Source organism: Callospermophilus lateralis, chromosome 11 (assembly GCF_048772815.1).
Source record: "Callospermophilus lateralis isolate mCalLat2 chromosome 11, mCalLat2.hap1, whole genome shotgun sequence".
Lineage (NCBI taxonomy): Eukaryota > Metazoa > Chordata > Mammalia > Rodentia > Sciuridae > Callospermophilus > Callospermophilus lateralis.
Window position 1 is genome coordinate 38946970 of NC_135315.1, and position 12366 is coordinate 38959335.

The 12366-nt window shown below is 52.8% G+C and overlaps 1 protein-coding gene across 2 annotated transcripts in view; it reads left to right on the forward strand.

Annotated features, from left to right (window-relative positions):
- Nucleotides 1–12366, forward strand: part of Asic2 (acid sensing ion channel subunit 2) — a 1040515-nt gene that overhangs the window by 785091 nt on the left and 243058 nt on the right. Inside the window, exon 1 of one of the 2 annotated variants that reach the window (XM_076870237.1) lies at nt 3748–4455. The exons of the other annotated variant lie outside the window; for it this stretch is intronic. Coding sequence (XP_076726352.1) covers nt 3748–4455 — 708 coding nt within the window. Of the gene's footprint in view, nt 1–3747; nt 4456–12366 lie in introns of those variants that run through there. 2 annotated transcript variants of the gene reach the window in all.

Sequence of the window (12366 nt, forward strand, 5' to 3'; positions counted from 1 at the left end):
GGTCCATAAGAAAGACCTGGATGCACATGATGACAAAGTGCTGTGACAAGGACTCTCATGGAAGTACCAATACAAAGGGTTCCAGGATCACAGGGGAAAAGATCCAAACAAAGTTGATCTGGGAGAATCGAGGAAATCGTTGCCTGGGGGGCAGCTCTCGGGCTAGGTTTGAGAAAGACCAGGATGCTGCGCTGATCCAAGTATTGGTGGGAGAGGAGCGGGGACATTTCAGGCAGCACAGAGGATGGGCCGTGAAGAGAGCCATGAGGCTTTGTTGGGATCACTAGCCACCCTGCATCTCTTTCTGATTTCTGTGCCAAACCCCTTGGGGTCTAAGCAATAAATCCTCCCCACCCTGAACAAGCTGCTCATGTGGAGAATTCATAGGAAAACCCCTGGCATAGAAGACACTCAAATCCAAAGTAGCATGTATACACCTCAAGGGGAACACTGTCAGGAGAGTTAAAGTGAACCCCAGATGGACAAGTCAGAAACGTGGTGTGTTTTAAATGCTTTTAATAAAATGGAGCTTCGTGCCACTCCAGAGTCACCCACCTAGGCCAGAGCATGGGTCACTCTGGCGTACCTGGGCTGGAACTCTGAGTCCCAGCTAGGGGCACTGGAGTATGAGCTTTCGTTAGAAGCCCTCACACTGTTGGCAGCCTCAGACCCTCTTGCCACAGCCAGCACAGATGTCCTCAAGGATTCAAATCCAAAACTGCACTAGTAACTTTTTCCTCAGGAGAATGAGCAGGGCCCCCAGGTGTGTGTGATCATATGTAGTGGGTGTGTGTACAGTGCATGTGTGTTTGTATGAGTGTATATGAATTGTGTGTACATGTGGGCTTGTGTATGCATGTGTTATTTGTAATGCATGATTGTATAAATGTAAATGAGTTTATATGTAGTGGCATAGATAGTGGTATATGCACATATGTTTGTGGGCATGTCATGTGTGTATTGTGTGTGCATTCTGTGTAGTGCATGTAGCAGGCATACATGCATGTGTGTGGAGTGTGGTTTGTGTGTACATGCACTGTGTGTACATGTCTGTTCATGTGTGTGGCTGTGTGGATGTATATGAGTGAGAGATGAGGGGCTTGGAGGTCCTCTTCTGCAGAGTCAGGATACAGAGTTGCCACCAGGAGGGAGGCTCTGAAGCCCACCCTAGTACTTCAGCCCTCCTGCTTGGAAACCTGCTGCTCATTTGACAGATCTGGCTGAACCACTCCTAATTCATCATCATAAAGTGAGTGAAAATCTTCTCTGTGTCCAAATATTTCATTCCTCAAGTCTCTTGCACCAAAGGACAAAACTTTGGCCCTTCTTCCACTAGAGTGCTCTCCCGCTCAGAATCCCTCCTAGGTGTCTCACTTGTCAAATAGAATCTCTGGGAAATGTCTGGGAAACTCCCAGGGAGCAGTGGGGCTCAACGGGTTACCTGTCTCCACAAGCCTCAGTGAGTCCTTAACAGGAAATGTAGGTAGGATCCTACCATGCACTCTCCACAGCCAGCCAGCTACAGGAGTAAGATCCCAGCCCTGCCCTCAAGGTCCTGGCCCAGAGAATGAAAGCTATAAGGCTCTTTGGGACACTAGGAAGTCCCAGGAAACCTGGGTGCTGAATCCAGTGACCTTGGGCAGGTGCTTGGCCTCCCTGATCTCACCTGTGAAATGAAGCCGGCATTAAACTACATGCCTCATTCAGAGTCCCAAACAAGTTAAAGCAGAATATTGAAAAGACCAAATTAAAGATCCAAAAAGTGTCCAGGGGTGAGTGGAATCCCCTAAGCCCCACCATCAGTTAACCAGTGGGCTCCAAGATCCCAGCCACTGGGATGAGATGGAGTCTCCCATTGCCCTCTCTCCTGGGAGATTTGTGCTTTACTGACTAGGTTAGGACAAGCGGCGCGGCAAGGATGCCCAGGCAGAGTTCCTGAGAACTTCTCAAAGGGGCAGGTTAACCCAGCAAGGCCAACCTGCCCAGTAACTAACTACTCCCTGCACCGCAACATACATACTCTTTTACATGTCTCCCAACACATGGGCATACACATCCAGAAGTGAAACTCACTCACACCCACCACAAAGTGTATGCACACATACACAACACACACAGTACATGCATCCCATCGTAGACTATCCTACACACACACACTCTCTAGCAGCCACACCACATGGCCTGCAAACACGATTTTCACATTCAATGGTTTCATAGAAATAGGCATTTCACTCACACACAACGCACATCCTACCCACACTCACTGCATGATACCACTGCTCAAATGCCCTCGCTGCACAGCCACTCTCTCTCCAGCTCATCTCACGCTTATTTGCACAAGGCTGCGCATAAACACGCGCTGACACTACTCTACCTCTCTTCTGCAAGCCCTCACACCCGGGGCCCATCGGTGCAGTGCATCCCCCACGCGGCCAACTCCTGCAAGAGGCATCCCGCTCGGTGTGCAGCGGCCACAGTGGCCAGGAATTAAAATGCAGTGAGGAGGAGCCGGGGCGCGTCAGCACCGCGTCTCCAGGAGCGCACCGCGCTCGCCACCGCCGCACCCCGCCCGCGCGAGCCGCGGGGCCAGCGAGCGGAGAAGCAGGTGCTTGGAGCCCAGCCGCGCCAGCGTCGCGCGGCCGCTGCCCAAGTTCGCCCGGGGCCCAAGCAGGGCCGGGCAACCGGGAGAGGAGCTCAGCCACCGCCACCGCGAGCTTGGAGTCTGGAGAGGAGAAGGGCTCACGGACCAAGGAGTCCGGGTCACTCCCGGGAGGTGTTGCCGAGGCTCCGCAGTTCCTGGCTCCCGGCGCCGCTGGGGCAGGGAAGAGAAAAGACAGGGAACAGCGAAGCTAGGCTTTTCTGGAGACACGAGGCACCCCTGAGAGTGGCGCCAAGGGGAGAAGTGACACTTTCCCCTGGCCGGCAGCCTTGAAGGGACTCGGCAGCGAGCAGCTTCCCGCAGAAGCCTCTTCCTTGAGAAGAAGCCCCCAGCCCCAGGCGAGGGCGGGCACATCGCAGAGCTCAGACGCAGGACCTGGGGAAGCCTTCGCGGGTTCCGGCCGAAAGCAGCCCGGCAGCAGCGAGAAGGAAGGGTCCCGGAGAAAAGGGAGCGAGGAAACAGCGGCTGGACGACCACTCACCCCAGTACACACCCACCCCACCCGCCCAGCCAGAGAGCTGCGGTGCGCCTCTGGGGGCGCTCGTTCCTTGGCGCCTTCTCTCGCAAGTCCCAGCACCGCTGGGCTACGGGCCAGGCTAGTGGGTTCCTTGGGGATGTCCAAATCAGGCATGGTTGCCGAGTGGCCCCTCTCCCAGGACCAGCGTAAAAGCTGGGGTTAAGTGGGACAGGGGGGACTCAGCCAAGGGTCCCCCGAGGTCCAGAACGAGTGGAGGCGGAAGCAGCGCCCAGGAACAGGAGAGGCGGCTCCCAGTGGGGCCCCTCCAGAGGTAGTGCCCGGTGTCTGACATCCTTCAGGAAGACAAGGGGCCAGGAAAGCCTGGGAGGCGCTCGGGAGAGGCCAGTGCCAGGGGCGGCGGGCCGAGGCGGCGCTCAGTCCCGGGCGGGCGCCCGCGGAGGCGGCGGCGGCGGCGCCGGGCGGGCATGCCGCGCCACCGGAGCTCCTTTCGGGCGCACGCTTCCCTGGCGCGGGCTGCGCGCGGCTGCTCCTGCTTCCACTGCTGCTGCGGACTCCCATGGCGGCTCCGCCCGGCCGGGGCCGCCGCTGCCGCCAGCCGCGGGCTGAATGAATGAGCCGGAGCGGCGGAGCCGGGCTGCCCGCGGCCGCGCTCCCCGGCCCGGGACGCTTCCGCATGGCCCGCGAGCAGCCGGCGCCCGCGGCGGTGGCGGCGGCCGGGCAGCCCGGGGGTGGTAGGGGCAGCGAGCGGGCGCTGCAAGGGCCAGGGGTCGCCCGCAGGGGGCGGCCGTCTCTGAGCCGCGCTAAACTGCACGGGCTGCGGCACATGTGCGCCGGGCGCACGGCGGCGGGGGGCTCTTTCCAGCGGCGGGCGCTCTGGGTGCTGGCCTTCTGTACGTCCCTCGGCTTGCTGCTGTCCTGGTCCTCGAACCGCCTTCTCTACTGGCTCAGCTTCCCGTCACACACGCGGGTGCACCGCGAGTGGAGTCGCCAGCTGCCCTTCCCCGCCGTCACTGTGTGCAACAACAACCCGCTGCGCTTCCCGCGCCTCTCCAAGGGGGACCTCTACTACGCCGGTCACTGGCTTGGGCTGCTGCTGCCCAACCGCACCGCGCGCCCGCTGGTCAGCGAGCTGCTGAGGGGCGACGAGCCGCGCCGCCAGTGGTTCCGCAAGCTGGCCGACTTCCGCCTCTTCCTGCCGCCGCGCCACTTCGAGGGCATCAGCGCCGCCTTCATGGACCGCCTGGGCCACCAGCTCGAGGACATGCTGCTTTCCTGCAAGTACCGAGGCGAGCTCTGCGGCCCGCACAACTTCTCCTCCGTGAGTTGCCCTGCGCGCGGAACGCCCCTCTCCCCAAGCCCTGCTTCCTGGTGGTCCCGATGCCCGTTAGTGGGACTCAGGAGAGCCTGGACACCAGGCTCCTTTTAGTGTTCTCACTGCAGGAAGCCAGTGTACAGCCCACTCTTGTGTCGCCTGAGTCTTTCCCTCCAGGTTGTGGGAACTTGACTTAACTGTAGGAGGAGTCACCTCACCCCAGTCACAACTCCTCTACCCTGGCACCTCTCCTTCCAGTATCTGCCCTCAAATTCCTCCCTGTACTAGTTATGGTCCGATCTGTGGATACTGGTCCCCCTTCTCCCTGGCCTCACCTCCGGGTCCACAGGACTCTCCAACCGCTGCTGTGTTTGGGGGTGTAGGGATGTCTTAAATATGGATTTGTTGTCTTTGGGAAAACCAATCGGAAGCTCTTCAAAAATGGGCCATCAGGAGAATCACACAAGAGTTCCTAAGCTTAGGATCCTAAGCAGCTTATGGTTTCATTCTTAACAAAACACTCAGAATCTAGGAGGAAACTCCCAGAATATTAACCAACACCAACACTATAGCCAGTTTGGTGTGAGAAGCAGCAGCACCCTTTTGCTTATTTGTAAGGGGGCTGCAGTCTTGATGGGCCCAACCTTAACACTTGCACTCCTTCTCCCAGGCTGTGTAAAATGTGGGTCTTCCGGTCTGGAGGCATGCCCTGCAGTTGGGGAGGCAGAGTGACAGGGATGTGCATGCAGACAGCCAGGGCCAGGAGAAAGCTGTGCTCAAGGTTTGTAAGCCATTTGCTGTGCTGGTTCCCCCATGCTGTGGTCTGGATAACGCAGCTGTTGGACAGAAGGTATCTGCCGTGTGCAATCTGCCTTGGAGGAGTTCTGGTGCCAGGCCCCAGTGTGGCGCAAGCCGGTCCAGTCATTCATGTGTAAATGCCCCTTAGGTGGGCTTGGGCTTTTGTACAGCACAGGGAAGTTTGGTGTGTGTCTATTCACAGTGCTCTGGAGGTGATTTTGCTGGCTCGGATTCATTACTCCTGATGGTCTCATCTCTGACAAAGCTTTTTTTCTGGGATGGCAAAGAGATGCCATGGTTTCAACAGGTGTTGGCATGATGCTGGCCAGGCCAGGTCTCTGATTGGCTGATTGGTTTATTCCTTGTCTAGGATGATACCCCTGTCTTTTTAGTCTTACCCTGTTGGCTTTGCTTTAAACCAGTGTATAAAGTAACCCCCAATTATTCATTCCTGAAACAGTCCTTGTTTTCTGGGCTTTTTAGCTGGCCTTTAAAGGTTATCTACCTGGTGACTGCCGGCCTTGGCAAGCAGGAAATGCTGTTAACATATGCTTCTAAGGGACTTCTTCCAGAACTTCAAGTACAATTCTGAGTTCCGTAAAGGTGAAGAAATCAGAGTAGCAATCCCTTGTTGCCTGTTGTTCTTCGACTGACCTCTACTTAGCAGCCATTAGAGTTAGATTGAAGTTCAAGGTTACATTCAAGTATCATCAGCTCCAAGTGGTACAACAGAGCCTATCGAATGTAACTGTAACATCTGACGATTGCTTTAGGAAGTGTGTGAAATTGAACAGCAGTATTCACTTTTGATATTACCACTGTCCTGAGTTAGCAAGGAGTTTTTTAGTCCCATTTTTAAAATGAGAGAAATGAGGATTGGCAGAGCTGTCCAGGGCCTAGATCCTGCAAGTTCAAAGTCTAACTTTGCGTGCCACTAAATGTATCACACAGAAGCCACACGTAACCCTTCCTCTCTCGCCCTGGGCCTATCTTCTATCTGAGGACCCCTGTGTGGGACTCTTGTTCCATCCTCACTCCAAGTCCTGTCCCTCCTAGGAGCTGGGAGAGTAGAAAGTGGGGCCACCCCAGGTAGCCCAGGTGATCAGAACCTTGGCCACATGTTCCTGGGACCTAACCCATCTCTGCATGCTGAGGACACAGTACCTTCAGGAGCCTCCTCTGAAGCAGGTGTGGCCTTGAATTCTTTTAGGTCAGTAGTAAAGGAGTTGAGGAGAATAGGGTCCTTTGGGACACACCCTTGTCTTACCTCTCTGTGCCCTGCCTACCTGCATCTGAAGAGTTTGTCAGCCACACCCACCCAAGGAAAAGTATTACTTTCATCCCCAAAGGATTGTGTGCCTTCAGCCTGGAGCAGCTTCCCATGATGGCCCTGCCCTGGGAGTTCCTGGCCCCTGGACAAGTCTTGCTGTAGGTTTTCTTGTGGGTTCAGAATGAAAGATGTCATCAGAGGCTTTATCAGGAGAGCCCCTGAGATTCAGAGTAGGCCCCATCAGAAAATATTTTTCTCTAAGCTCACTGCGCTGCCTCAAACCTTTGCCACCTTTGATGGAGTGACGCAATAGCACAGTGGCTGAGAGCATGAACTCTCAGGCTGCTCTGACTGCCCTCAAATCCCAATTCCACCCTTACTGTGTGGCCTTAGGCTAGTGACTTCATCTCTCTGTTCTTTAGCTTCCTAATCCATCTAGTGGAGATAACAATAAGTATATACCAAACTCTGTGGCTTCTTTTGCTTTGGATCTTTTCCTGACCACCCCCCCACTCCTATACCACATCAATCAAGCATCTGGTGTCTTCCCCATGTTGGACCCTCTCCTTCCCTATTGAACTGTGTTTGTCCCCCCTTCAAACCAGGGAAGGAATTGGATCTGATTTCCCTGCTGTCTGCAGCACCCACCCAGCACACAGCCTTACACATATTGCATGCAAGGAAGGCCCTGGGGAATTAATCCTTTCACCCGGTACCCTCCAAGATTTCCTGTTGTCCTAGTTCCCTGAGCCAAGACTCGGCTTAATTGCTCTAGGGTATACCTGGAAATCCCTGATTCTCATTGGAAATGAGGCTTCTATTTTGTGGGCTTCTTTTCCTTTTAGGAATGGACTTCTCTTCCCACTTAGGGATTGGGGGCTTCTATTCCTTTTAGGGATGGAGGAGTGGGGAACAGGGTGCCAAGCACTTGCCAGATACCTGCAATCCTCAAGTCCTAAGAGGACTGACTAGTGCAACAGGTGAGGGGTGGGGTTCCCGGTGGTACCTTTGGGAGTTGATCGTTCTGTTCCCAAGTCAGTCCCATGGTCTGGAAATATACCCCTCCGAGCAGAGAAGTGGATAGCCCAGGGGTGTCTGCTGGGTATTCTTGTCAGCAGGTGTTCATTGCAGCCGGGCAAGGGTTAATCCCTCAGCAGTCAGCTAAACCAGTTCCTGCTTCTGAATGCCTGTGTTGTTTCCCTAGCTTCAGCTGTGGACTCGGGCTCTGCACGCTCTTGTCCTTCTGGGTTTCCTGGAGGTGGAGGAAAGCAGCCTTCTCTGTAAACTGGGCAAGAAGCAGAGCTGTGAGGCTGAGCGCTCTGGGCACTGGGGCCTCCAAAGAGGAACCGAGGCCAGTCCAAGATCCTCTGCAAGCCCAAGGAGCAGTGGCCCTCTCTGGACGATGGCATGCTTCAGGGAAAGTGTCGGTCCCACGTTGGTTTGGGGTGTTGACTCTGCTCCTTCCTAGCTGTGTACCTTGGGCAGATAGTTTGCTTTCTGAGCCTCTGCTAATAAGTCCCGAGCACTGGGATGAAGATAACATGCACAGTGACTGGCACATGTCTGGACAGCTGTGGGGTGCTGGATATTCAAAAGCCATTGTCACAGCATGAATAAAGAGCTCGGCGGCACAATGTCTTGGCCTGTGGTAGCAGCAGTTGTTAATCACCAATAGAGTTATCCTATCTTTCCATGACCTGAGAGGGGCTATGTGCTCATTTCCTAGTTTGGTCATTGCATCAACCAGTACCCATTTTGAGTGCCAGTCATACACTAAGCTCTGTACTTGCTCCTGGGGATATACCATTATATAAGGCTTGGTACGTGTCCTCCAGGAGGCTGCAGGGTCGTTGAGGAACGAGCCAGGTATGCAGAAGCCAGGAGTGTGCAGAGATGCTGCGTGGCTCAGAACAGTATTCACATCAGGTTGGGGACCTCGGATGACTTCCTGGATAGATGACATCTGAGCTGAATCTGGAAAGATGAGTAGGAGTTCCAAGGGAGAGAAAGGGGACAAAGGGACTTCCGAGGGAAGGAAGGGACAATATATGCAAATGAGAGAGTACAGCAGCTTGAAACAATGAGATTGAACATATGCCTTCTAGGTCCTGATACTAGTTCAGAGTAGCTGGAGGGAGGGGCTGGATGTGCCGAGTGGGGGCACAGTTGAGGGGTTGTAACACAGTGGTGTGATGGGGTACCTGGCGACCCAACTGAAGTTTTGAACTTTGCAGCAGCAGTTCTGACTTTTTCCAATACTGGCTGGTAGGGTGTGAAGGGGCACTTCATCTGTGTCCCAACCCCCCATCCATTCCTAGCTCCATCAGGGACTACCCCGCTGCACCCATCCCCGTTTCCTACCCCTCTTTGCAGGAGTTAACCTTGAATTCTGATTTTGGCCTCTTCCCATATACTAAAAGCCAAGAAAACAGCATTTGGTTTTATCACATTTTGTCATATCATGCAAGCTGGCTGCTAGGAGCCAGCCACAGAAAACAAGAAATCATTTCAGTAACATATTGTTTAAAATCAGCAAATTCTGTTGAAATGAGGCTAGGCCAGGCAAGTCTAGTGATTGTGAGGATGGATAGCTTTAGGGAGTCCAAAAAAAAAAAAAAATTATTTATTTATTTATTTATTTATTTATTTGCCTTCAGAGAAAGAACAAGTGAGCTAATACAAGGAAAGTGTTTAGGCACGTTGTTTCTGGCACCAAGTAGAAACTCAATGTTCTGAGCTGTTTTCCATTCTTGTTACCTGCAGTGAACAATGTGAGCGAAGGTCCAAGGCGTACTGCAGTGGGCAGCTGCAACGTGCCAGACCCTGTCTGGAGATGTTTCACTTTATCTCCATCCCATAACCCTCCAAGGTTGCGTGATAAGCCATATTTCACAGCTGGAGGAGCTGCCGCTGTAAGAGCTAGAAACTGCTTAAATCACAGAGCAGCAGGTGGCAAGCCTGGGAATCAAACCCAAGTCCTCAGGATAGCAAGGGTGCGTGCCCTTCATGCAGCCAGATGAGGAAGGAGCCATGCCCGGGGTGTGGGGGGGGAGCCGGGGGTATCCTGGCCAGTTCAGGCCAGCTTCAACTTGGCCCTGGCCAGCTGTGTGACTTTGGCCTCTACAATGAGAGAGCAGGAGCCAAATGACCAATGAGACTGGGCAGAAAAGTTCTGCACTCGAGTGGGCCGTCAGAGGAAAAGAGGGCTTAAAGACTGCAGATGGCTTGGGCTTCTCAGCCAACCCATTTCTTTTCTTTCCAGAGCTGAAACAGTGATTAAGGGGGAAATGTACAAGTTATTGAAGTGCTGGCGACAGGACGGTGATTAAACAGACATTTATATAAGGGACATGAAAAGACCTCTACCAGTTATTTGACTTGAGGGACATTAGTTTAGGGAATCAAATGTAAACCCTGCTCAGGTCTGTAGATATCCAAATTGACCAATGTCAAGCTTATTCTGATAGTGGCTCTTTGGGGGCCACTGTGGCCAGTCAGAAAGTCATCAATCAGATGTCGGCCCAATTGAAAAGGACTGGTGGATTAACCAGGCTATTAGCTTTGTGTGACGGTTGCTTTCATTCTCCTAAGTGATTTGCTTGGATCAGTTACTCAGATTCAGTCAACCAATGCTCATTAAGTGCCTACTATGTGAGCCAGGCCCTGACCCACAAAGATGACCATAAATCCCATCTGTTTCTGGCCAAGAGGCCCACAAAGGTCAGTGTGCTTCATCAAGGTGGGTGGGGCGAAAAGGAGCTGTCTATCATATAATGAGTGGGGTTGGGGTTTGTGTTGGACACTGTTTCACCACAGTCACATTCATCTGTACCAGAATCAAGTCAGTGTAACGGAAGCCACTGTACAGATGAGGAAACCGAGGCTCAGGGGAGACACAAGGTCACACAGCCGAGCAACAGCACAGTCAGGGTTCAGCTCAAACTGCATGCACTGCACACCTGATTTTTTTTTCCTACGACTCCACTCTGACAACCCCCAGACCTGCTCATAAGGACAAACCCTCCAACTAAGAGTGTCACTCACAGCCTCCCAAGCCTCCGCCCGGAGCTTCTTTGGCTGCCTGTAGCTTTTGAACTCCAAAACTCATCCTGAGTTCCAAGGCCTGCAAAGCTGAGAAGGAAAAGCAGTTCTTAAGAGCACGGGATCAATAATGAACTTGCATTTTCCTGCTCCCGACAGCCAAACTTGGTTGTAGATCTATGGCAGGGAATCTACCGGGGGAGCTGAGAAAAACTTTAAATCCTGCCACCCTCTGAAGCGAATGACCGTTTTCATTCTTTCAAGGACACTGACTACTTGAAGACCTGGAGAAGACAATGTTACCACATTGAGATCCAGCTCAGGCCGGTGCTAACAGATGACTCACTCGTAATTGGAACATGAATTGTTGGTAAAACAAATAGAGGCTGCTAACGTACTGGGGAAGTTTGTTCTCCTGAGCATGTCAAATATCTCCCCTGACACCATTGTTTATACTATTAATTTGCTTAGTAAATTGTTTTCTCGGATTCCACACACATTTATTGAGCTCCTACTCTCTGCCCGGCACTTTCACATTCATTATTTTATTTCAGCCTGACACTGCTGGACGGCAGAGGAAAGTCTCCCTTTCCCTCCAGCATAGGTAAGGAAACCAAGGCACAGAGCAGGGTGGTACCTCACCCAAGATCATAGAGAGAAGTGCTGGTCTCAGGGTCCCAAAGTCCAGGTTGTTTGCACCCGCCACATTGAAGTTGCAGCTTTGGCCAGACAAACCTGCTTTCTCATCCTTAGCCTTGATTTATTCCACCTGGAGTGGAGGTTGCAATACACGTTCCTGTCTCATTTCATTCTGGTGGCAATGGAAGGTACTTATTGCACTCTGCTGGCTGCCTGACTCCAGCTAGGGGAGTGACTTGCCTAGGGTCACACAGCATAGGAATGGAAGAAGAGCCAGAATTTGAAATGGTCGCCTAAGGCACCATATACCCCTAGCTCCTCTATTCTTGGCGGGAATAGGCTTGAGGGGATTTTACCTATGCTGAAAGATTTTCTTAGGGGGAAAAAGGGACAGATGTGTGAGCAACCAAGGTGACTGGGGAGCCCTGCAGGGTGGACATGCTTCTCCACTTTCAGCATGCCAGATGCCTAGGCCCTGATTCCTAGTAGGGGCGGGGCCTGCCATTTGCATTTCTAACAAGCTCCTGGGTGAGGCTGATGCTGCTGTACTTTGGACCACACTTTGGCAGATAAGCTGGGGGTTCCTGGAAGCCCCCTGAAACCTGAGAATGAGGGACTTGCACAGCTGTCAATCATGTCAAATTCACTGTGTCTCTAAGAGCTATGCGAGATGCATCCTACAGGGAGGGAAGAAAGGGAGCCCAGGAGGGACACTGAACTTCCCAGGGAACCCAGGAAGATGTGCAATAGCAGGTGCATCATTGTTCCAAGGCAGCCCCTGCTACCCCAGAGCAGGACCAACAGAGGACTTGAACCAAATCAAAGTGCAAAGGCCCTGTGGTAGGCAGAATAATGAATGGCCCCTTACAGATGGCCATGTCCTCAGCCCTAGCTGAGGCTGGTGAATATGTTACCTTTGCAGATGGGATTCGATGAAGGACTTTTGAGCTGGGGAGATTATTCTGGATCATCTTGGTGGACCCAATACAACCATGGGTCCTTCTGAGAAAGGGACACAGTAGAGTCAGAAGGAGAAGAGATGTAACCATGGAAGTAGAAGTCAGAGAATCAGAGAGAGATTTGAAGACAGCGAGCTGATGATGGCTTTGGAAATGGAGGAGGTGGCCATGAGTCAAAGAGTGGGGGCTGTCCCTAGAAGCTGGAAAGAC